Source organism: Thermobia domestica, chromosome 7 (genome assembly GCF_964235325.1).
Source record: "Thermobia domestica chromosome 7, izTheDome1.hap1.1, whole genome shotgun sequence".
Lineage (NCBI taxonomy): Eukaryota > Metazoa > Arthropoda > Insecta > Zygentoma > Lepismatidae > Thermobia > Thermobia domestica.
In genome coordinates, this window is record NC_137460.1 from 180,333,002 (window position 1) to 180,360,442 (window position 27,441).

General features: G+C 34.1%; 2 protein-coding genes across 2 annotated transcripts in view; both read right to left on the reverse strand.

The window, feature by feature from the left end:
• Positions 1–399: 399 nt before the first annotated feature.
• Positions 400–27,441, reverse strand: part of LOC145690596 (uncharacterized) — a 388,755-nt gene continuing 361,713 nt past the window's right edge. The window contains exon 5 of the mRNA XM_081765641.1: positions 400–2,522. Coding sequence (XP_081621767.1) covers positions 895–2,522 — 1,628 coding nt within the window. The 3' untranslated portion in view covers positions 400–894. The remainder of the gene's footprint in view (positions 2,523–27,441) is intronic.
• LOC145688975 (uncharacterized) lies at positions 12,946–21,262 on the reverse strand. Its single transcript, XM_081763131.1, has 4 exons — positions 21,173–21,262; positions 20,641–20,713; positions 20,085–20,173; positions 12,946–17,552 (listed from the first exon to the last, which is right to left on the reverse strand). The coding sequence occupies exon 4, from the start codon at positions 17,542–17,544 to the stop codon at positions 13,297–13,299; it is 4,248 nt and encodes a 1,415-aa protein (XP_081619257.1). The 5' UTR covers positions 17,545–17,552; positions 20,085–20,173; positions 20,641–20,713; positions 21,173–21,262; the 3' UTR covers positions 12,946–13,296.

A 27,441-nucleotide genomic window follows, 5' to 3' on the forward strand; every position in this document is an offset into this window, starting at 1 on the left:
TAAACAGCAGTAACAAAATTAGGTATTTTACTCTCTCACATAGTTTACTTCCCTTGCTTTCTTTTGCACAGTCTACTACGTCTCCAGACTTCTTTGATGTCTTCAAACTCTGCTACCTTCCAATTATGGGTCTATGTCTCCGTTATTACTGAAGGAAAGCACTACAAGCTTGAACTTTTTACATTACAAATAACTAGGTGGATGCTTCTGAGTAATGAATAATCCAAGGAGTAATAGCTCAAAATTAAAATAAACGGAAACATCAACATCACATTCACGAGAAAGGAAGATAACTAAAGCAATGCGCTTTAAATATGGTAGATAACAGAGATTATGATTATCATAGAAAAACTGAATTAGTACTGAATTAGTATATTAAACTAGTTATTGACAGCCATCTGGATTATTTTATATAAAAATAAGCGGTATCTCATTGAAAAGATACAAAATTGCTCTGGTATTTTCATATATACACATATACACACATGCATATTACAATCCATATTCTATAGATAATCATTGCTTTTACATATGAGTCATCCAGCACCAAAAAGCCTCTTGTTCATTTATACCAAATTCCAGAAAACCGAGTAACGACGCGTTTTTGATATGAACACACTGAAGTATTCCAAGTTCTACAAAACATGTAGATCCTTCATTTTCTCTAAGTTTCCTGGGATTTGCTGTAAATGAACAAGAGCCGTTTTGGAGCTGGACGACTCATTTGCAACAGAAAATACAATGCAAATATATACATACGTATAATGCATACACAAATACGAGGAAAATCTTAGATTATACTTAAAAGAATACTGGATTAGCCTTTACAAACGCAAGGATGACATTGTATCAATATCCACTTTTTCACATTATCCTGACATTACAATCACTACCTTAATGCAAAAACTGCTCTATAAAGTCAGTATTTCCATCCGTAAAATAATGGTGAAGGCAAGCGTGGTGATATTTCTTAGGACAAGGTAACCACCTGCCTGGTTTATATCGCTCATAGCTAGTTTTCATACCAAGATGTAGCCAAGATTGTGAATGTTTTAAATAATTTGGACTATATCGAATACGAGCGTAAAGACCAGGATTACTTTGTGTATTTACCCACACGTCGTGAATATTACCTTTGGTTGGATTTTGACGGTGCTCATCAGGTAGCAACATCGTACTAAAGTTGCTGCGAGCCCACATTTCAAAATATACATCTGGTGTGTGAAACATAAAATAACCTCGAGTTTTATTTGAAGGTTTTTTGAAATTATCTAGTTTAAATCCTTTATTTCTGAATCGACTTTGTGCTTTGTAAAATGTAATATAATCTTTACTCTCAAAATTGACGTCACCGTCTAGATCCCACGGCATGAAATTTCTAAGTTTCACAGCACCAAGCACAGTTCCTGAATCTATCTCATAGCAGAGGTATTTCTCTTTAGCAAACATGTCAATCGCTTCGAAAGCTCTGGCAATTTGTACAAAACAACAAGAAGGTAACAAATACGCTTTGGTCCACGAATTCGGTTTACATGTAAGTCCTAATTCCTTGCATGAGAAAAAATGCAACGTATTTGGAGGAAGATATATTCGACTAATTTCCCAGTGGCGAGCCAACACAACCCATGCTTCTCTTCGAATTCGTTTTGACGGTGATGCGTCCCACGTAAAATACATAATATCTGGACAATTGAGAGTTAAAACGTCGGTTTGCTTGACTTGAAGAAACCAATCATCTAAAGCTACTTCTGATGGTAATTCTTCACTGAAAGGAATATCATACAACACTGATGTCTTTGCAATGAATGGTCCCTCTAAATAATCACAAAACATACATCCGTGACCTGAATAGCGATAGCCTTCAAAATATTTAAGAAAATAGTTTTTTATTTCAGTCTGATAACAACCTACCTTCCAGTAGCCACTAATATTTCTAAATGATCCTCCTACTATTCCAACCATTGGCATAGAATTAATTAATTCAATATGTTTGCCTAGATTTGCGTACGAATTGAAATAAATTATCTCTCTTGAAATCAATGTATAAGGTGTTTTCACATTGCTTATAATATTATTTAATACCTTTCCAGAGTGTATTTTGTCTTCCCCAAATGTTACCAATTGAATGTTATTAAATTTTTTGGCTATTTGTTCAGTTTGATTGCTACTAGAAGCTATAGCAACAGTTAAAGCGTCACTGTAGTTACTAAAACTTTGCAAAGCACTGTTCAACTTTTTCAGCTTCGCGTCACTCATACCTACAGCATTTAATACAATAGTGATTAAGCCATCAGTTCGTTGTGGATGGTCACATGTCTCTCTCATTAATCCTTCATTGTGGATAATATCTCCACCCTCACGCTTTTTAGCTCCTTCATCACATATATCGTGCATGTCATTTGCTGAACTTTTCTTTCCTTGAGTTGTAAAGTCTTCCTGAGTATCGGCAAACCTCAGATCTAATATTCCAATGATTCTAATTAATGAGTGTGCAGTATCCATAGGAGGCTTTTTTCTGGGATCTAGAACAATAAAAGTTTATAACGAATTCCTTAGAAAAGAATTACGTTAATAACTAATGCAAAGATAGTTGTTAATGAAATTGAAATAAAATATATAGAATGCTCGGAAATAACACCAAAAACTCACTGGTGATGATTTCTGACACCAAACTAAGATAAAAAAGTAAAAATCTACTTGGGTGTAGAAATATATCCTTTCGGCGCTATGACCCACCGAAAATTTATCGGAAAATTTCGAAAATAATCACTCCAGAACGAAAGTTGAGATCGAAATAGGATAAATAGTACCACTCATTATTCCTTGTCGGAGACTTCACTAATGCAAAATTTGATGTGGAGCAAAAATGGCGCTTTGTAGTCCCTCAGAAATTAGGAAACCTTTCTAGTATTTTGCTAAAACTGAAGGCAAAAGATAATGGGTGCCCAACCCTGACAAGCCGTATGAGACCCAACTGCTGGATGGAGGTAAGTCTCCCCATACAAGATTTCAACACATGCAAGATGTAATATAAACAGAATCACGCTCTTCTGTCTGTCAGCTTTCCTCAACTACCAATTTTAAAGAGACTGAGTGAAATGTTCTGCATTGAAATGAGAAAAGAATTTTCTTTCCATTTTGGAATTGAGTCTGAGCCTCCTAGCTGTTCATGAATTTCACTACCGTGATTGTATTCTACCAAATGTTCAGCGAAGAATCAAACACAGTATTCTATGGAGTAGACAAATCATAGTAAACTGTTAAAATTAGAATGAAACTTATATGTTTAATTGAACGTAGTGTTTGAAAGGTGAGCACGTTTGGTAGAACATAAGTTTTCTAACTTTTCTGTTCGAGAGGTTTTAGTGTTCTTTCCGTGCATCCTGTGCAGTTCAATGAACACAACTAATAGGAAGGTGTCAAGAGTGTAAAATGAGAAACAAAAATGGAATGCAATAATTCGATATCAGACGTCATTCACAAGATTTAAAATGCAATGAAAATAAAGCTTCAAGAAGAATTGATGAAATAGACGCAGACTTCAACATACCAGCACACTGCTACTAAGCAACTTCTTATGTTAACCCTGCTATTTCAAAAACATTGAAACTAATTTAACATTCTATTTACTAACGGTACTTTAAAATGCTACCGGAAAGAAACCGTTATGGGAAAGAACTTGTACGTTGTGTTCAAATGATCTTTTTTTTTTTTTTTTGCTTTCCAAATCAACTAATAGCTGGCAGCACGATATAGAAGAAAGATAGTTCCCGCTAAAGATATATTGTTTCAGGTAGTCAAAAGGGCTGCGTCGCTATTTTCACTATCCAGTGTTTGGGGGATCCACTAGCTTAATCTAATATAAAGGTAGGTGCTCAAATATTTTTTTATTTTTATCAACACGCTTGATAGTCATGTATTCATTATTAAGTTTCGGAAGCCTTTGATTGTTGTATGTGAGAGGCAAGGCCGGAATCTTGAATCTTGCGAACTACACGTTCGCAAGAGGCGGCAGTTGAAGAGGGTGCCAAACTGGAAAATTTTCCAAATAGCTTCAAATAATTATTGTACAGACTGAGATGCAGTGTACTTCAAATGGACAAGAAAATTGTAAAACACTCATTTTTCATTTGAAATGGTATTGTACATCAATTGTGCCAATGCTACTCACAAGTCATGCTTGGTTGAGGAAATTTCCCGCGAAGCGGGAATATTTAGGAAAGATTATTTTAAAGAAAAATTAGAATATGAGATAAAACGTAGGATAATTTAGCTTTTCAATAAATGTTATGTTAAGCACTACGGCAGTACGACTAAAGATAGCAGCATTCTTTCCACAATCCCACCATATACACAAAATATAACAGATAGACTCTTCATTCCTCTCCCAACAACCCTTCCGAGACCTTGCTAGAGAATATCATTGTCAATACGTCTTTGAAATGGAAATGGATCAACAAACAAAAGGAAATCAACTGCACGTGTTGTTTATGGATTGGGTGGCATTATCACAGTAGAAAGAAGTTTCTTCAAGGGTGCTCCGCCTTGTCATAAACAGTGGCCCCGTGAGATGTTCGCCAATCCAAAAGGAGCGTTTTAACTGCGTGAAGTTTATTGTCAGGTATCTGGTCCCATTCTTCTTGCTAATGAGAACGTGTCAAGCTGGAGAAATGACGACAAAGATCAGAGCAAGGAAGACTATGCTCCAACGCAACTCTTGCCAAGGCGGCTTTCTTAGTAGCCGTGTCAACACGCTTGTTTCCTCAAACGCCGATGTGACCCGGCACCCAGCAGACAACGACGACACAACCATGTTGTTGGTTGATGACATCTTAGTAGAATGTCTTGAACGAGTGTAACATAAGAGTAAGATAAGATTAGAGTTCGGTATAAAGAGTTTGATAAAACTTGTATAACTATTAATACCTTTTAATGTTTCTATATTGAACGGTTGACTACAAGAATACTCTAAGTACCAACCGAAACAGGGCGAAATTAATATTGATGTAGATACTAAGTTCAACATTATTACTGTTAGTACGTAGAGTACTTTGACATTCAATCATTCAATTGTGTTGAGTAATGTCCAAATTTATTTCTGAGTCAAATAAAGGTGAAAAGTTCATTTACGATGTCATAATTTATTAAAGAAATACAAAAATATTTATATACATTTCCTCATGCTTTACATTTTGGAAAACTGGTATTTCTGATCTGATGATACTTTTGAATCAAAGGGACTGCCAAAATTTAGAAATGACTTTTTTCAACTGTTGCGCCAAAATATTTTATTGTAGCCCAATTGAAGTGACAACAACTTACAAGTTCATGTCTAATTCCATTATTATGCCAAAATCCGGTAAGTAAAGGGTTAAACTACAATACAGGTTGTATCATATATTATTACACAGTAAATTTATTGCTTACCTGAATGCGCTTGAATTGATTTTACACACGATATTTCACCTGTGCTGCTACAGTCTACGTAGTGACTTTGTTAAAACCAAAGCTCTTTCACACGCTGAAATATGTATTTTTATTAAACATAGTACACTGAGAAAGAAAAAGTATGTGGCGTACGTAAAAACGTAGGTTACATGTGTAAATCCTGTAGTTCTTGGACTTAACGTACAGCAAACGTATAACTGAACAAGCACATTTTATACGTATTTTCCATATAAGTGTTCCGAATAAACATATTTTTTCATACGAAAGAAAGAACTGTGTGTAAGTGATCAGGATCTCACATACAGATGGACGTATATAATATATAACTGACGTATGTACTACACGGAAGACTCTTAGATGTCAGACATACTGCAACGACATGATGTAACAGCTAAGGACAGTGCGTATGTAGTGTATGGATAACGTATGTTCCTTACTGATTTCTGCAGTAAACATAAGGATTTCGCATATTTGTACGGTCAGCGACAGTAGAAAATGGAGGTTGGATACATAAGAAATGATAGCTTTTTCCAGTAGCAGAATAGTTTCACTCGATGTCTGATAGTTGGACAACCAACATGACAGCAAATACGTGCCCGAAAACATAACATGCCAGGATATTCCTCCATTTGGAGGAAAAAGTATTACTATCTGAGAGCATCATTTAGAGAAACAACCACGAGATAAATCTGCAGAAATTCCATTCACATTAAGTTCAAAGAGATAGGAATTAATGCAAAGAAAACGAAAAGAATAATACGCTTCATGCAGAAACCGAAAAAGTACGGAAAGCTAAACAAAATGAGAAAAGAAGGAAAGGAAAGAGCAAAAGACAAGGGAATAAATTAAATATTAACACTTAAGGATAAACAGTGTCCGTGTTTCCCCCTGCCCCCGTCTTGGTTTTTCTCCCTTCATAGGATAAATCTCTTTCAGTATCAAACGCGAACATCATTTATAGTGTTGAATTCCTTGAAAAAATTTAACTCAGTCTAGGCCGAGACTCGAACCCCAGACCCTTAGAATGACAGTCTCACGCGGTATCCACTTACCTACACAGGCTCTATCTGTAAATAAGCTATTACCCGCGCTGTTATCAAACGTGCTAAATCAGCCATTGTCGATGAGCCACCCCAGTTCCATTTGAAATTTAAATTTTATTTACCTCACTTAGCCATCTATGGGTAGCAGTCCCCTTGCTTTCATAAAAAGCATTTGTTCTGTAGATTAAAATCAAGAATGAATTAATCTGTACTCTTGGGAGCTTACTGGTGCACCAACATATCTATCTATCTATATCTATATATATATATATATATATATATATATATATATATATATATATATATATATATATATATATATACAGGGTGTGCCATTTTAATTAATCCACGGAAATATCTAAAAAATGATAAAACATAGAAGAAATGTTTGAAGTAAACGTTATATATTGCTAAGTGGGAAAACCATTTCCACCAAAGGTACCCCTCCCCACCCCCCGGAAAAGGGGGGTAACGGGGGGTAACTTTGAAATGTCAAATGGGAACATGGGTCGAGTAATACCTCGTTCGAAAGGTCTTGGAAAACTAAGTAACGCTGTACCAAAATTTGTTTCATATGGAGCACCAGTTTCAAAATGGCCGCCATGATATAGTTCGGAAACTCCAGTAGCCGTAGTATGAAAACCATAGGAATTAAATGAATGGAACAAAATTGAAATACGTAAATATCATAGGGCATATCGAATAGTGTGGTCCCTGTGATCCCAGTGGCCTCCCTGAAGGGGTCTTGAGGGCTAACTTCAAGATTTCAAATAGTAACATGAGTCGAGTGGTACCTCGTTCGATAAATCTTGCAAAATCAAACATCTTGCAGGAGAAAACGATTGAGGTGAAATGGCAGTGTTCTCAAAAGGCCGGCGAAACATAGTATCAGTGTCAGAGAAAAGGTTTAGTATCCGTAGTATGAAAGCGATTGGAAATAAATCAACAGAAGAAAAACTGGAGTAGGTAACTGACGTAAGGCACATCGAGAGGTGTTGTCGGGGTGACTCCACTGAAAGGTATCCGGGGCTAACTTGAAAATTTTAAATAGCAACTTGAAGCGAGTAACATCATGTTACATAGACAAATGAATATCAAACAGCTTCTGTAAGAATATTTTCGACATGAGACACCGTTTTCAAAATGATCGCCAAGACATGGTGAATGTGTCTAAGAAAACGTCTAGTGCCCATATGAATACGGGTAGAGATAAATGAAAATAACGAAAATTAAATAGGAAACCAACGGAGGCGTTCCAAGGCTCGAGAATGATACAACAGAGATAAAAATGTTAGAGTAAAATTGCCATAATGTATAGAGAGATATCCAAGTCCTGCCAAATAATCTTTTCCTGTGCTCTGTATGTGAGCGGGGTGGAAAGTAACAGTTTAAGTTCAAATGAGAACTCTACTTTAATTCGCAAATTAAGGCTACCTTACAAATAGGTATGGTATGGTTGAAACATTTGTTTGTAAGGATGACGCTGTAGTGACTATAAAAAGGTGAAATTTTATTTGAATGGCTAAGTATGATTTGATGCGAAAACAGAAGGAACGTTATACGAAAGAAGTTGTCGAATAATACTGTTGCTGGAACTTACAAACGTGTGAATTTGCTAATCTCCGTCGCCACAGAAACTTTTATGCGATGCCTGCTGGTTATTCGGAAAGCATTTCGGGGATATACGTACACACTGTTTCGTCCCTCAAGCTCACAATATGACATGAGTGCTAATAGTTAATCAAAATGCAACTGTGGCCAAGGGCGCCCATGTTGTGGTTTCCAAGGGAGGCAAGAAAAAGCGACATTTCAAATATAGTTTCAAATTTTGCTGTAGCTATTCTAAAAATTCTATTGAGTTTTCGAAATTCCGAAGCACAATTTCCTCTAGGGGGCGAGAGCCCCCCTTGCCCCCCTTATGGGCGCCCTTGACTGTGGCAATTCGCATTAACTGAGTGCACTAATTCTCTATCCCTGAAGTCTGCCTTGGAACAGCATTGGGTAGGTCAAGCGTACGCCCGAACCGTTGTCCGGTCGGACATTGAAATTTTGAAGTTAGCTCACAAGATCCCTTCAGGAAAGACGCTGGGATCGCAGGGGTCACATCACTCGATATGCCCTATGATATTTACGTATTTCAATTTTGTTCCATTCATCTACCTCCCATGGTTTTCATACTACGGCTACTGGAGTTTCCGAACTATATCATGGCGGCCATTTTGAAACTGGTGCTCCATATGAAACAAATTTTGGTACAGCGTTACTTAGTTTTCCAAGACCTTTCGAACGAGGTATTACTCGACCCATGTTCCCATTTGACATTTCAAAGTTAGCCCCCGTTACCCCCTTTTCCGGGGGGTGGGGAGGGGTACTTTTGGCGGAAATGGTTTTCTCCCTTAGCAATATATAACGTGTACTTCAAACATTTCTTCTATGTTTTATCATTTTTTAGATATTTTTTACATATCATTTTTAGTAAAATGGCCCACCCTGTATATATATATATATATATATATATATATATATATATATATATATATATATATATATATATATATATATGTGTGTGTGTGTGTGTGTGTGTGTGTGTGTGTGGGATTGATTGAGGATTAAAAAAGCGACTTTGTAAATTTATGGAACGCGTGTTAACACAACAGTAAGGACATATCGTAACGTTGTTACGTAACACACGCAATGTAATTAAAGTTTCAAAACCAGAAGTCGGAAGATATGCCGTGGGTAAGTCGGTAAGACGTCTGGTTGCTGAGTGGAGAAATCCGGGTTCAAATCTGGGCTGTTACTTTTTTTCTGTTCCGTTGAAAATACATTTCTATATTTTTGCGTTTGAAATTGCTTTCTTTCATTTTTTGTAGATTATCTTAAATTAGTGAAGGCCAAGTAAGGTAAGATTACATATATGTCTGCTTTATCTGTGTGTACAGTCCAGAGATGGAGTGAGTCAATTGGGTCAAGATTTGTAAGTAGGTCAGTGGGTCGTGGGTCAACAGGACGTGACTCACTGTGACACACCACCCACCGTGACCTCTCTGACTCACACTGACCCTACGTTTTAAATTTTAAGGTCTCCCTCTTTATTCGGCCTCCCTCCTTATTATTAAATTCAATGTATAGATAGTTATTGAGTTGAGTTGATTTTGAGTTTAGCGCCCTTTTCAGCAGCAAGGCTATATGAGACGGGACCTACTGATTAACATAGAAACCGAAAAACACGAGCTCCCGTTGGGAATCAAACCAGGGTCTTCCACGCCACAGGTATATAATTGTGTCTTATATAGCTGTTAATATTCTTGCTATAAAGTATCAAATAACTAAACATTTGATGTAAATAAATGAGAAACCTAAAATATTGCAGATTACTGCAATTGCGATTTACCGTAATTCAATTTTAAGCATTATACATCCATATAATTGTTAAAGTTGCTTTATAAAGATGCAGATTATGAATTATAGTAATTTTTTCAATGAAATGAAATTAAATTAAGTTTGACGTCCCATGCTTCTGTCGGCTAGGTAAAGGAGACGGTGATGATGAGAAGTGAACGAAAATTGCGCAACGATGTAGGTAGGAGGAAACAGGAGAATCTTGACGAAACGAACGCACACGGTGTTTCTTCACCACAAATCTGACTTTGTGCAAGCTGGGATCGAACCAAGGACCCCATGCACCAGAGGTGAACGCACTACCACTAAGCCACTTCGGCCCTATGAAAAATACAACCATATTTATTCTCTCTCTCTCTCTCTCTCTCTCTCCATATATATAGGTATCAGAAGCATGAATAATTTTCATTTTGGGGGGCGCGGTGGCTCAGTGCTAGAGCGTTCACCTCCGGTGCTTCGGGTCCCTAATTAGATCCCAGCTCGCCCCGTTTGGACTTTGTGGTGGACAAACGCCGCGCTGGTGGGTTTTCCCGGGGTTATCCCGTTTCCTCCCACTTTCTTCATTCCACCATTTCACTCCTTTCTCATTATCACCGTCTCCTTTAGCCTAACCGGCATAACCATGGGACCATGGTGGAAAGACTACAAGGTGGATGCAATGCAGTGCTACATTCTTGTCGCTCTGGCGCATGACGCCATCTTGGTTGCAGACATGGCCAGCGAGAGTCAGATGAACTTTTAACAAGCGCTTGCTCGCTGGTATCTTACACGCAAACTTCTCTTCTACTTATAGTGATCTTCAACGAAGTAAAAATTTTAGTACAAACAATAATTATATAAACGTAATGTAATCAATGCTTAAGCTAAGTGAATCCAAAGGAAGATATTTACAATAGCAAAAGAAACAGCAATATCAGTTCATATTAAACAACTTTGAAGCTTGAACAAGTCAATATTACTCACTACATTTTCTGCTTTTCTTTTCTTTTCTTTTCTTTTCTTTTCTTTTCTTTCTTTCTTTCTTTTCTTTTTTAAACATCTGAAGTAATACACTCGAGTATGTATAGGCCTGAATAATCTATAACGCAGTGTGTCGTTAATGCATTTCATTATTATATATTTATGTATGCTCAAGTTTATTTTCGTAACACATTGATCGGTTTTGATTTACTATTATTATTGTTTTGCTCGAAAAAGAATTATTTACTGATGACTCCATATAAATTTTGAGAATATCTCAAGGGAGAATTCATGGTTTTCGTAAACAGAAATGAACGTACGTATATTTTCGTTATGCTTGGACAGTTTTTTTTTTAAGAGTTTAACTCCCACGTTAGTTTCGTCAGAATCTCAGGGGAGGTTAAAAACTTTATTGAGCGGGGACGCACGTATTTAACATTTTAAACATCGTTTTTATTTTTCATTTATAAAAAAATCATCTTATTTGAAATCGCTGATCGCTTATTTATAGAATTTGTATTTAAACAAAAGGTTTGGTGAAACTGACAGTTCTCTGAATGTTAGTGTCAGTAGAATGTTTTCCAAACGTCGCCTCGCCTTTTTTAATCCTTGGGACAGGTATACAGGTATATATGGGTTTACGATAGTTTTTATATGGTTAGAGGGACTTTTTACTTGTTTGTGGACCGATAATGACGTAATTTTACCCATAATTCACCTGATTTTCCATTAAACAAACACAATACATTTTTTATTACTCTACAAAAACCCCTATTCATTTTTTATTAGTCCACAGAAAGCCCTGTTCATTTCTTATTAGTCCACAGAAGACCCTGCTCATTTTTTATCAGCCCACAAAAGCCCTGTTCATTTTTTTATCAGTCCGCAGAAAGCCCTGTTTATTTTTTAACAGTGCTTTGAAGCACTGTTTGTTTTTTATTTACCTTATGACGCGTGTAAGATGGTGCCGCTGGCGCCCGTACTGTTTGACCGTAGTGCAAGTTTCCTTTATACTTTCCCTGCCCGTCCACTTTGTATATTACCGACTGCCGCGTTGTATTGAACGTTAGTTTTTTCGCTGGCGCCATTACCGTTGCACCGCTTGCTTTGTATATTTGCCGCCCGCCCGACAGCCGTGGACACTAATGGTATTTTGGCACATTTTGTATGTGTACCCAATACTTTAACTTAAGAAGAGAAAGTTTACTTACCTTTGATAATATTTCGCCGCTGGCTATTTTTTTTTGGTTGCTGCCACTGCTTTATTGATGATGACGTAGAAGAACTTGTTGAGCGAACAAACAAATATTGCGATACCGCATTTTTGTAATTTCATGTATTAGGATATATTTATAACCTCGATTGACTTTCTTGATTCAAATTATTATTAAACTTAATAAAATAATAATTCATTGAGTGAATATATGAATTTGATATTGTAATTTTATGAAAAGTATAAATATTGTGCCTTTATTATTACACTATTTTTATACATATGAAGCATATGTATTCTTCCTTTATCTTATACAGAATACACATACTTTAGTATAATGTACGTAAATAAGTTTATATAATAGTATATGAAGCATATGTATTCTTCCTTTATCTTATACAGAATACACATACTTTTTATATTAAGTACCTTTTTAATTTTATAGGATGTAGAAATTAAAGGCATGAATATAGTTTAAAAAAATTTTATTGTAAAAATAATGACAAAATATTATATATAATAAAAAATTGTAAATATAATAAAATGTAAAATATATAATAAAAATTAAAATGTACATATATAATAAAAATAAAAATTGTAAAATACATAACAATTGATTAATATAATGATATGCACAATGATCTATTGATTCTTTGAACTTGATTAACAAAACTAATTTAATATCTGAAATATGGTATTTACAATATGAAAAGTCTATTTGTAATATATAAAACTATTTACAATATGAAAAAATCTATTTGCAATATATAAAAACTATTTACAATATGAAAAAAAAATCTATTTACAATATAAAAAACTATTTACAATATGAAAAAATGTATTTACAAATTTACTATATAAAAAATCTATTTGCAACATATGAACGATTTATAATATATAAAAACTATTTACAATAATATACACATTGTGTCTTAAATACAATAAACATAATTTAAAATATTATTTACAATATGAAAAATATTATTTACAATATAAATTATTTAGGGCGTGAGAGGCTGTAAAATATTTAAAGAATTTGATAATATAGCATACCCGGGAATAACATGATAGAGTGTATAATTGTTACGTGTTTCCTTTTCATTCATTCATACCACTATTTATATTTTTACCATTTATTCATTTATTTACAGTTTGTTCAATTTTATTAACAAAATATATATATATTTACATTACATTCATGCATTCACACATTCACACATTTGCCAACCATTAGGCGCGGTACCCAAAGGGTAATGTCCTGTAGTCAGTCGTGCTGTCAGGATTTAATCGTCGTCGTTTGTTGGATACCATTTGATGGGTCTTTGTTTCAGGACGCGAAACGATGACAAATCCCCGCTTACGGGTAATCCTACCTGGTATGTTTATTGTTTTCCTTTCAATTTTTCCACGAATCAGGTTGTAAAAATGCTCAAAATTAATTTCTTCACGCGTTCTATAATCCAAAGTGATACCCCGAATTTTATACACATAATCAAATTTTCCCGTCCCAATTTCTTTCATACGGTAACTATAATTTTTTGGCCCCAAACCTATAAATTTGTCTATTTCCCACCCCTCTTTTACTTCATCGGTTAATTCACCCAAGTAGGGCCCTAATGTAAGTGGAGATTTCTCATCACGGCGTTGTACAAACATGATGCTATCAGTATCACAATACAACACCTTATCGCGACCTACACTTGTCATCAAGTCATACAGTTTTAACCGCGCCCATGACGTAATGAACGCCGCAAGAACAACGTTTGAAAATTTCCAGGGCTTATTCTTATTCTCCGTATTGTGATACGTAAGAATAAGATGTTTATCTCCGACGGGTAATACGCTTTGTACCTCATATTGCGGTGCCCATAGATAATGCAAAAACTTTTCCGGTGTGTCAACAATTACGGATTGCGACAAGTCCGTTCTTTGTCCCCATTTCCCATAAAGCGAATTAAGGAATATCTTGGAGATATACCTCAGACCAGGGTTCGATTCAATATTATCTTCCATTAACTCTATGCCTTCGTGGGCATAATAATCTGCTATGTATTTTTGTTTGTCTCCTTTACTTTGACATGATGCAGGAAATCCTGAAGATTCCTGCTTCATTTGGAGGAAAGAATTCACGTAGTTGCGGAACAAACTACGCGAATTACGATCCTCAGAACCAAACAGTTCGAATTCCCATACTTCAATAATTTGCAGAATTTTATATCCGGCCTTTAACGCTTTATGAAGTTCTGGGGTACAATACGTGTCTGTTAAGGCACGCTCGGCGTCGCAATGCATACAATCATTGATACCTTCTTCCATACACGTGCGACATAAGCCAAACATAAGTCGACCATTACACGTATATGGGAGCACCGGAAAATACAAATCTTTTGGGGGCAAAATGGTGCATTTTACTAACCCATTGATACTTCCCACATCTGGGAAGTCCGGCCCCTTGTATATTTTTGGCTTACCTACGGGCATTGGTTTACGTGCCATTACCCAAGGATACAATGATGTTACATCATAATATGCAATGAACTCATCAGAAGTACATTCGTACAACGCATTGAAACACTCGGTCCGACCACCATGAAAACCGTCCTTGGGTACAAGATGATCAACAAGATCCTTACACTGAGTTTTAATAAACTCTTGCAAACTCTTGTCACTTTTCACCATGTGGTCCCAATCACATTCCCACATTTCAACGAGATTAACACCTTGTTTCTTGAGGTAATTAGCTTTTATGATGGTCTTTTCGAAGCGGTCTTGTAGGGATGTACTATCCTTAGAGGCAGAATCGAGACTGACGTGGCGCAATGCTGTAAAACAACGCTTACACCCGTGGAAAAAACATCCATGAAATTCATAAACTGTATTTGTTTTGCTATCATAACCATCGACTTTATATTTACCAATACGCCTTTCCAATCCATTCCCTGAATGTTCAATTTTATTACCTTTGGTACGTTCCAAATACCGTAACCAATACAAAGCTTTTAGACTTTGACGGTCACGGTGATCGAACCCATAAGGCGGAATAATTGGAATGACCTCCTTTGGTAAATATAAGGACCGATAAGTTAGAATTGCCAAACTTGCAATTGTAGGGGAGGAAATAAAACACTGGATACCATTCGTTTTCTCCTCGATTAAGTTCGAAAACTTAATCACAGCCTCTGCAAGAATCTTAACGTCATTCCTACAGTATTCCATCATCTCGTATTGGAGATCATACTCCTCGCCACTTAAAGCACGTTCCTGGTGCCAGGCGATTATTTGTCCCCGTTCTTTCGGGCTGAGACTGTCTGCATCAAAATACTCTAAAGACGGAATTTTGCCTACATAATTTTGATTTTCGGATGTGTTAAATAAATAGGGGAAATATCCCTTTCGCAAATTGCCAGATAAACCTAATGCTTCAGGGAGCCGGGACAATCTGACTCCCATATACAAATATGTGTCACGAAAATAGATTTTATTTCCAAGTCTCATTTCTACAATTTTTTGGCCCGTCATTATTACATCTGGTACGAGATCATGTTTTTCTATTAAGGTTCTTGCACAGAACTGCATGTCATAGTTACTTCCATTATGAGAAAGTACTATGATTTTTTTGAACATTGGCCGACTTATTAGCACATGACTAATAAATCCGTCAATATCCTGGAAATCAAACTTACGGGATCCATTTTTATCCCCACACACAAAACATGGATCGTCCAACTTTGTGTCTTTGCATTTATGGCAAATATTAATACAATTTACAAAATTCACGCAATGTTCTCGTTCTCCCCGTTCATTTTTGGGTAATAACATCGTCTCCACGTCAAACACAATGTACAAAAAGGTATCGACGTGCTCAACTTTGGCAGCCTGAACAAAACAAATATGGTCACCATCCACATGCATGTAGCATGCTTTGCAGAAATGTTCACCACATTTGTGTTCAGACTTCCTGTTTCGCATATCGAACATATCACCACAATCGGGACAAACTTTCTTTAATTCACACATTGTTTTGCCACGTGCAATTACATTTTTATGATTGGCAAAACACTCATGCGAAGGAAACAGTCGTAAACAATCATTACACTCGCGTTTAATATCGTCACCACAAGACTCATGATATTTTTCACACGCAGGACACTTATATGCACACCTATGATATTGTACCTTATTATATCCTTGCAGACAATAGTGACAATATGAGTTTTTATCCAAAAGTGTAGTAATATTGGTAATCAGCTCATAATGCCCTTCTGTGTACAATATTAAGATTTGCTTGGTTGCATAAATTCCCGGATATATTATATTATACTCCCGAGTCATTTTGTTCTTCTCATAAATGACAATTTGATATTCGGGGGTTAGTTTATTTTGGAACTTTTTCGCATCAGTAATAGTGCACCCATTTTGATGCTCAATGGTAACATCAGCATCATCGCACAAATCCTTGGCCTGCTTCAACAATCGCTCAGGATTGTTTTTTAACTTGTATACTTGAGATCGATTTTGACCGGCCCTAGCCTTCCCGAGGATGATAGCCTTAGGAAGACAATAGACATTTCTTTCCATAGGGATGGTACACTTTTCCAAAAGAGTTGTATATTCCTCATACTTGGCCGATCCACGGGTTCGACCCCTTCCCTTGCGTGGATTAACAATGTGGATCTTAAAATCCACCTTTTTCCCAAAAAGAAAATGTTCGTTACTATTTAAAACATTTTCAACTGTATGGAACAATATATCGGGGTTCAATTCCTTTTTAGGACGCCATGTCATGTACACCGGTTTGTTTAATTTTGACGCAGAACTTTCAATAGTAATACCAATGTACATATCATCATCGACGTCATTTAACGTATGCTCTTGTAAAAATTCAAATAATGAGCGAAGATATGTTTGCGGGTCTTCGATTCCAGTAGTGCGCATACGCTCAATGGTAACTTCCTTTCCACGCAAACCAAAGTAAGGATAGTGCTTAGTTCTACTATTAACAATGCGAAAATAATCCCGTTTGCCTGCACCATACAATGTAGGTTCCAATGTAGAACATGTATTATGTTCTGGCGCAGAACTCGTACTAGCCCCCGGAAGAACACCCAATAACTCGTCGGAATCATCAGCAGTTAAGCCCGTAGTCTTCCCTGCAGACACAAATTCCCTAAATTTTTTACGCGCTAAATCCCGCATGTTATTTTGACGGAAGAAGCCCACACGATATAAATCAACAATATCCTTTGCGGACTTACAACTTGTCAAAATAACAAGTGGGTCATGCCCAAAATGTTCCAATAATGCACGTATTAAACGCGCGTATTGCTCGTTATATATACGCGTTCCTAATGCGTGACATTGCGTCACCACCTCCCACGTAAAGAAAACTTCTCCTGCATCGTTGTATCCACGAGATTCCAACATCTGCAACACGGCTTTAATTGTGTTGGTGCCTTCGTACGATCTAACAGATGCCATTGTTGAATCTAATTTAAACAAACAATTAATTAGTTATTTCACCTTATTATTACACACTAATTTATATTACTCAGATATTTAATTTACTTTTATGTGTAAACTTTAATTGACGTAATTTCCTAAATACGATATTTACACCTTGGAGTACAAAAAAACTTAACTATGTTTCCACGTAAGATCAAATTTGTATATTTTCCAACCACTATTACGGCTAAGAGCTTACTTCCACAGGTCCGCACAGTAGAATTGCTTCATGTAGAATGACCAATTAACAATTCTGAGCTTCTTGTACACACGCAGATATGGATTATTCCCAAAATTTTATTCGAACTTTTCTGACAATAACCAACTTATAATTTACCAAGTAATTTTCTCGAAGATACTGTTTAATTTTATCAGCTAACACTTTCCGATAACTAAATGATAATATGGAGAGACGTCTTTACTGTACAAAGTTTTTCTGCTATACTGATCGCCGCGCGCTTTTCCCGCTCTTATATACACTAAGCTTTCCGAACATTAACGAAATTTTCCGAAGATTGCCGAAAATACCAATCCTATATTAACACTGTTTATTGAAAATATAATTAAATGTTTATCGACAGATCCTAATAACTATAACTTCGTAAGTTTTTCACTTTACAGAAGCGGCAAATCCACTCACAGTTTCTGATAACACTAAATGACAAAATCCTGTAATATTTATTTAACTGTTTGCAATTGCAACCCACAACGTACAAACAGGAACGTCTTCACTGCAGCAGTCCTTCTTCTATAGTGAACCGCCGCGGCTTGCTGCGCCGTATTTATACTTTCGGAAATGTAATCTCGTACCCAAACGCATTTAGTTTGTAATCTCGTACCCAGATACTCTTACTTTAAAGTTGCGTACCCAATCGTATTCAGTTTGTAATCTCGCACCCAGATAATTTAGTTTGTAATCTCGTACCCAGACGACATAAAATATTTTCTAAAGTAATAATACTATTTTACAAACATGTATTATTTAAAGTCATGTGACATTCTCGAAGTTTCCCGAACTTAACCGAATGTTTCCGAATATTTATTTTTCACGGGCATTAATATTTTCATATTTGAAAAAAATGAACATATCTGATGTGAACATTGGCAATAAAAAGAACAAAGTAATAATAAACAGAAACACAAATTAATAAAAATAACATAGTAAACAAAAATATCAAAGAAGAAATAATTTAGCAAAAAAATCAATTAAGAAAAAATAAAAGGTTAGAAAAAGATTTAGAATAGTTTATGACCCAAATCATCAGAACTTTATCAAACAAACAATATAGCAGAAATTTAAAGAATATACTGAATTAATCCACATAGGTTAGCAAAAAACCATATTTAATTAAGCCAATTATTAAACAAACGATAGAAGATTTTAAAGATAGTTAATGCAGTTCTATTCAACAAAGATTAGCAAGATAGTATTAGGATAGTTAATTATTACAAATTGAAGTTAAAGGCCAACCAACAAAACATAACAACAACAACAAAGAAATGAATCGAATAGCAATAGTATAAAAATACCAGAGAATAAACGAACTTGAAATCAAATAAGAAAAAAGAATAGTTAGGTAAAAGCACATTTAGTTTAAACAAATTATTTAGCAGTTCACAACTTTTAACAAGTTTCGAAACATTTAACAATTATTTTTCACACAAATATTTATTGGATCCCAATAAAGTTGGTCAGAATTTATTTTAGTACACTCACATATTGTTTGAACATGTGAACGAATAAAATAATTAGAATCATAGGTTGTTCAGAGTTTCAGTTCATAGGAAGCGTACGAATTAAAAATGTAAAGTAACATCAAATGTATAAGTAAACAAACGAACACATGCATTAAATATTTTTTGATAATGTAGTTTTTATAATACATTTTTTTTTAAATTCTGTTTTAATGTATTTTGTAACGCATGATTTATTTATTTATTACTAAAAAATATTATTCACTTGTAATGTTAGTTTTCATTAAGTAAGTGTTAATAATATTTGTATCTTCTACTTTGATAGCCGTTTATATTCTAACTGATAAAATTAAGAATGTCTTGTATTAGTAAAACTTTTCATATTTCTAATTTACTTCTGGCGATACTTTGAAATTGTTATACGTATTTACATAATACAAAATTAAAAAAATACAAGTTTAAAAAACGAAGATGTAACTTTCAAAATTAAAAAAATGCAATTTGTAAACAAAAAGTGTAACTGAAAATTAAAAAATGTAATTTGTAAACAAAAAAGTGTAACTTTGAAAAATAAAAGAAAATGTTTTGAAAAAAAAATTTTTTTCTGCACACGTTCGTGAAAGTGTAAATTGTAATATTCAATTCTTCATAATTATGTTATTTTTTGTGTAATTAATCTTCTTATATACTCTTTATATTTGATTTTTCATTAGATTAAAATATTGTTTTTTTATTAATTCATTTATGTAAGTAACAAAATATTTTTATTTCTATTTATTAACAAGTTTTAAAGTTTAACAAAAATGTATATGAACACTTACCGCCGCTGGAAAGACAGGAAATCCTTATCTAAATGTTCTTAGATGTCGAGAAGTGATAAATTCACAGTTGAGGATGAAACACTTGAATGCTGTAATAATAAAGAAAGACAATATTACTTTACATGAAACATAAAAATTTGAAAATGTGTATTACTAAACTGTAGAAATTAATTTGCAAAATATTTAACTATGTTGCGTGCTACAAAAAATTTAAGAGGGGTTAACAAAACTGCACGCTAAAAAACTTTCATGTGAACTAAAAAATAAATTCAAAGAAAAAATGTATGCAAGAAAAAAATGTATCAGTTGTTAAAAAAATGCATGTTGTAAACGGAAACATGTTACAAACTTTATGTTGTGCAAAACAAATCCATGTTCTCAAAAAATAAGTAATGCAAAATAATTCTTTCAAAGTAATTTGCATGTTACAAAATAATGCACACTTTCAAATGAAATAATGCAAAATAATTTTTTCAAAGTAATCTGCATACTACACAAGCTCAAAGCAGCTACGCTGTGAACTTACAAACTATTAAATGTTGACAATGATACTTACTTTACTTCTGTGAACTTTAATACTTTGGAATTCTTAATTCCGCTGCCACTTTTACTCCAATTAACTGCCTGCCCTGAAACAATGAAACATTACTAAGTAACACTTGTAATTTATTTTCCTAATCATTTTTTTATGATTCACTTCTTATTTTTTATTGGTTCATTTGCGTAGCAAATTCAACTTATTTATTGGGTCGTTTGCGAAGCAAACTCCTAAGAACAGGTACCCTGTGAACCTACAAATAATTTCGAAAATACTAAGCTCGTTTTTAAAATAAGAAGCTAATAGCAGCTACGCTGTAAACTTGTAAAATAAATCGTTTGTTACACAAGCTCGTTTTTAAAATATTTTATTGGTTTGTATGCCAGAGCATACTCGTAAGAGCAGCTATACTGCAAAACTGTAAATAACTCCTTTCTTACACAAATTCAAAGCAGCTACGCTGCGAACGTACAAATAATTCGTATTATTTTCAATAGTACTCTTGCAGAAACATAAATGGTCTATTTAAGTACAAAGGAATAAAAAATACCTTTGGTAGCAGAAAATATCTTGCTCCTCTGGTACTTTGGTTGGTACTTCTCGATATTTTTAGTAGTACACCAGAAAAGGGTAACCTAAAATATATCATGTGTTAGAGCATATGTTGTAGTATAAAACCTTATACCTAACTATATATCTATATCTATCTATATCTATAACTATATCTATCTATCGATATATATTTATATTTACATTAGAGATATATCTATATCTATAACTATATCTATTTCTATCTATAACTATATATCTATATTTACATTAGAGATATATCTATATCTATAACTATATCTATTTCTATCTATAACTATATATCTATATTTACATTAGAGATATATCTATATCTACAACTATATCTATATCTATAATTATATCTATCTATATCTATAACTATATCTATATCTATAACTATATCTATCTATATCTATAACTATATCTATAACTATATCTATCTATCTATATCTATAACTATATCTATATCTATGTATATCTATCTATAATTATATATTTATATTTACATTAGAGATATCTATCTATAATTATATCTATCTATCGATATATATTTATATTAGAGATATATCTATATCTATCTTATATGTTAGTATACTATATGGTATGCCTTATATAAGATAGAAGAACATGATATTGAGTGCATCTAAAGATATATATTTTCTGAAATATGTATAAATCATTTGGTTCTGTTAGAATTAAATTTTCAAATATCAGTACTATAAGATACTAGGAAGAGGTGGCAATAAAAGTTATACAGAAGATGTCAATGGAGTTTTGATAAGTTACGAGAAACCTGAAGGAAACATTTATAAAAAACGTCTACGAAAACAGAGTACAAAAAAAAAACAATACAAAGAAAAACAAAGGCAAGCATAAGAAGAAAACATGCATAAAGACAAAACAGCAAATTTGGATTATACACAAACAGAAAGCTTCTGGTATATACAGAAAGATAAAAAAAACATATGATAGCAAATGTCAAATAGTTTGGGTTAGGTTAAAGAAGTTATAACAGACAATCATCTTGAAAAAATACAAGTAATAGTGCTAATAATAGTAAATAGCAGTAGAAGCCAAGCAAGAAAAAAAAACTAAACACAATAGAATAGTACTCAAGCAAGTTAAGAAATTCTACTAGTAGTGCTAGTACCAAATAGCAGAAAAAACCAAGCAAGGAAAATACTAAACACAATAGAATAGTACTCAAGTAAGTTAAAAAATATATAATGCTAGCACAATAAGAAACCCGTACACCAGTCTTAAAATCATCTACAAAGAGGATCACAATTGGAAATTCTAAGAGACATCTAATAATAGAATTGGTAACAGACATATAATAGCAAACAGGGAAACAGAAAACTTTTCAAAAAGCTTAAAGTTAGTTCAGGATAGGAACATAAACTTGAGTATGCAATAGTTAAAAGCATCATACTGGTTTAGCATTAAGAAGTAGCGAACTAATTAGTTAGCAAGTAAAAGCAGGACATGAGCTTAAGTGAATTAGTTTAGGAAACATTTAAAGCTTAGTTGTTGTTTTGTATGGCTGCAAAACATTGTCACTTACTCTGAGGGAAGAATATAAACTAAAAAGTATTTGAAAACAAGATCCTAAGACGAATATTCAGTCCTTGGAAATGGGGAATGGCGGAACTACATAATTTATACGATTTTACCCAACATTGTTAGGATCGTCAATTCAACTCTAGGCGGGTAAATCATGTAGCTAGAATGAAATAATGCTTTCAAACTCTTGACTGGAAGACCGGTCGGCAAAACAACCATTAGGAAGTTCTAGGCACAGCTGGGAGGGATGGATCTCGCAGAGATTGGAATACAAAGTAAAAAATTGATGCAAAAATATAAGTCAGTGGAGAGCTTCTGTGAACCTCCGGGTTCCATAAAGTTAGTTAAAACTTAGCTGCAGACTAGATCTTAAAAGTTTAAAATAATTCAAAACAAATTATTCAAATCATGGCCGTATTGGCATTTATTGTAAGTCATTGGCAATTGACGACTGAGGCAAAGCACAAATACAATAAATTAAATTTAGTTCAGTACAATAACAGCAGGAATAAAAGTAACGGCAGCAAAGTAAAAGAGGAAATCATGTAGTACAACAAACAGAAAGAAAATATTTAGCGATTCATACCATGAAACAAAGGACAGATATATATTACATAACAAGTAAAGGTGGCTGGGCAGAAGCAAGAATATGTTAGCTAAAACGTAGTTGGAAAGATACCAGAGAAAGAGCAAATCAGGACGTAATTTATATAAAATTGGAAGCCCATCAAAATTAGGGTAGCACACAATAAATTGGAATAGCTTAGGTTACATAAAAAGTCGTCAGACTCAAGCAAGAGAAGATACTAAACTGTAAGAGATGGCTTGTTAATGATACTTTACTTAGTTTTTTACCTACTTCATCATATTATTCTCTAAAAGAAATAGACATACATGAGAAAAAAAGAGAAATATTCAATAGACATAAACCAACAAAGAAACAGGGAATTTAGAAGCCGATCAACAAAGGAGTAAAATAGAAATAGGTACAAATAGAACAAAAGGTGAAATAGAAATCTAATAGCATTCCACATAAAACAAAATAGATAAAAATAGAGATACAACACAAAGAAAAGAAACTTTGATTTAAAAAGGGCATACAGGCAAAGAAAGAAAAAAGAGACATACATGCAAAAGTTTACATGGTAGTAGAAGAAAGAAGGTTAGATTACAAGCGGAACAAAAGAAATAATCACAAAACAACAAGTAGTAGCCGATACTCAATAGTTCACATGCAAGCAATAGTAGTAGTGGTAATACTAATAGTAGTAGTAGCGGAAGTAGCGATAGTAGCAGTAGTAATAGTAGTAGTAGTAGTAGTGGTAATACTAATAGTAGTAGTAGCGGAAGTAGCGATAGTAGCAGTAGTAATAGTAGTAGTAGTAGTAGCGGAAGTAGCGATAATAGTAATAGTAATAGTAGTAGTAGTAGTAGTAGCGGAAGTAGCGATAATAGTAATAGTAATAGTAGTAGTAGTAGTAGTAGCGGAAGTAGCGATAATAGTAGTAGTAGCAGCGGTAGTACTAATAGAGTATTAGTAGCAGTATTAATTGTGGCAGTGATAATATTAGTAGTAGTAGTAGTAGTGGTAGAATACTAATAACAGTAGTGGCTAACAGTGGTAATACTAGTAGTCGATAGTATTAGTAGTGGTGGTAATACTAGTAGTCGATAGTATTAGTAGTGGTAGTGCTGATAGAGTATTAGTAGCAATAGTGATGGCAATACTAGTAGTCGGTAGTAGTAGTAGTAGTAGTAGTAGTGGGAGTAGCAATAGTACTAGTATTAGTAGTAGGGTAGTAATAGTAGCAGTGGTAGAATACTAATGGCACTACTTGCGGCAACAATGGTAATACTAGTAGTTGGTAATAGTAGTAAAGTTGTGGTACTAGTAGTAGTAGTAGTAGTGGGAGTAGCAATAGTAGTAATACTAGTACTAGGGGGTAGTAGTAGCAATAATAGTACGGGTAAAATACTAATGGCACTAGTGGCGGCGACAGTGGTAATACTAGTAGTCGATAGTAGCGATAGTAGTAGTAGTAGTAGTGGTAGTGGGAGTAGCAATAGTTGTAGTAATAATAGGAGTTCATGTAGTTTCAACGATCATGTGTTTTTACATATATAAAGTATATGTACTTCAAAACTTAGTTACTTAAGAACCCAAGGTAAATACATATGTAGAGGACTCAACTAATACAGATTTACTTTTAATTAGATACTTTCTGTTACATATACAATAAAGTTCCATATACGTAGACTCTCATTGGGTAAGCATTTATCTAATGTAGGGGTCCAGGGTAACCATTCTACTTTGAACTAAATTAGTGACTATAAGAAAAAAGGAATGCCTAAATTTAATAATTATTATTGGTAAGCTTGAAAATGAGTCTTTACAATGTATCAGCTATATTTTCTAACAATATCAATAACTTGGCCCTATTTGCAAATATAAGTTGGACAAATAATGAACCGATTTTTTCTTATTTTCACATGTGTCAGTGTCTTGAACAATAGTATTCACATTGAACTGAAACAAATGTTTCTGCTTCTATTATTCATATTGACTACTCCTCATACTTTCACGAATATTAACAGCGTACACTACTCCGGCCTCTGATTATATTGAAATCTTCTAATTAAACGCGTATCCTAGTTAAAATTGCGTCCATTTAACTCGAATGTATGCCATACTCAATAGTAAAATTGTTGGGGGCCAGTGCTAGAAATTCTTGGTTCCCTGTAGCGTTCTCATGACAAAAAAAACAAGTGTTTTGTATAAATTGTAGTGAACAATCATCGTAATCGTGGGTTTCCTTCCACTTTTTTATATACTTTTTCAACAGCTTTCTTTGTAAAGCAAATCAATATAAAAATCATTTCTCATAAGGGACCGCGATGGTTCAGTGAGCCGGTGGGTGTAGCCGAGCGGTCTGAGGCGTTAGGCTGATAATTGTGAGGTAAAGCCAATTGGGGGTTCGAGTCCCTCTGTAGTAGCAAGGGTGGAATTTTAACTGTCCTCGATGTTTCTGTGTTCGTGTCCCTGTTGTGCCTAGTAGTTTGAAAAGTGGTTAAAGTAGGAAATAAGTCAGGAAGTTTAAAAGTGGTAGAGCATTCACCTTTGGTGTTTGGGGTCCCGGGCTCGCACTAAATATTTCAACATTTTCATGACAAACATTGTTTGGATTTATTTTTTTATAAATTGTGGTGAATAACACCGTGTCCATGTTTTTTTCTCGGGGGTTCTCCCGTTTCCTCCCACTTCCTATATACTTTTAAGAGTTTATTTTAGCTCCCATATTTAGTTCAAGTTTGTAGAAACAAACGAAAGAATAAATAATCACACTGTAAGTGTTCAGAGATTTCATAGAAATCGAACCAATAAAAAAAAACCGGCATAACCGTGGAACTCAAGGATTTCATTTCATTTTCTCATAATCACCATAAACTGAAAGATACTAAATCTTTAACAAGTACATACAAAATTTCCCTTTGCCCCCCGGTCTTAGTGTCCATGTCCGGTCATAACAATTTTAAATCTTATATAAATTGTGGTGGGACCCCACCCCGCCTTTGGCTTACATTTGAAAGAAAATTGGTGAGTATTTTTCGAAAGTCATAATTGTGGGACGCTAAACTAAAATATATCATCTCAGTATAATAATAAATTTCAAAGAATAAGTTGAGATATGGTAGTATCCCTGGTTGTATGCAATTCAGCGGTACATAAGTGCTTATCTAGACTACATAACATTTCAGACACTTTTCTATTAAATATGTTTGGTATCGTTCCCTAAAGTATATGTATTTCTTCCCTGTATAGTTAAACCTGCTGTACGCTAAGCATTTTAAATGTCAAAATATACAAGTTTCAGCATGTCCTCAAATAAGTCATTATCCCAGGTAGCCTAGAAAATCTAAAATTTTCAATTCCAATTCTATATGAGTATTGTCCTAAAGATCTCACTAATCAACCTTACAAGTATTAAGGAGTGCTATAACATTTCTCGACGGCATCAAATATTTTAAGGAAGCTAAAGAATCTATTTGTTAATTGTCATTTAAAAATTTTGTCCATCTAAACATTTTCTCATTTGTATTATCAAACGGAAATAAATATAAAACAAGTCGGGTACGCTAATATTCAAATATTACTGTAAACAAGGCTGCGAAAAAACACAATTTATGTATACTGTTCAACTTATTTTACACAAATACGGAGCTAATAGCTAATTTGATAATTCTAATATAAAATTATGTTTCCAATAATATTGAAACTCAATCGAGTACAAATCAAATTTAGTTTTGGGAAATACTAGTTTCAATAAACTCAAATAGTACGCTACAAGCAAAATTCAAGAGTACTATAGCTCGTTGTATCTAAAATTATGTCTACGGACCCTGTAATCATCATTATTTCTTAATAAAAATGTAATCTACAAACTAAAATACAGTGTAATTAATCTAAATAGCAAATCAATACAGCTATTCCTTTTATATAGTCTTACTATTAATCAATTGTCCTAATACCAAAATATTTCCTATATTTCTTTAATTGTGGGGAAATCAGTGATAGAGTGCTTACTTCAAAGGCAAGTTAGGGCATTATAACAATGTCCATAGATTTTTTCGAGGTTCTATCTATTTTAATGGATCAAAATAACCACCATTTCCCTCATAACTTAGCAA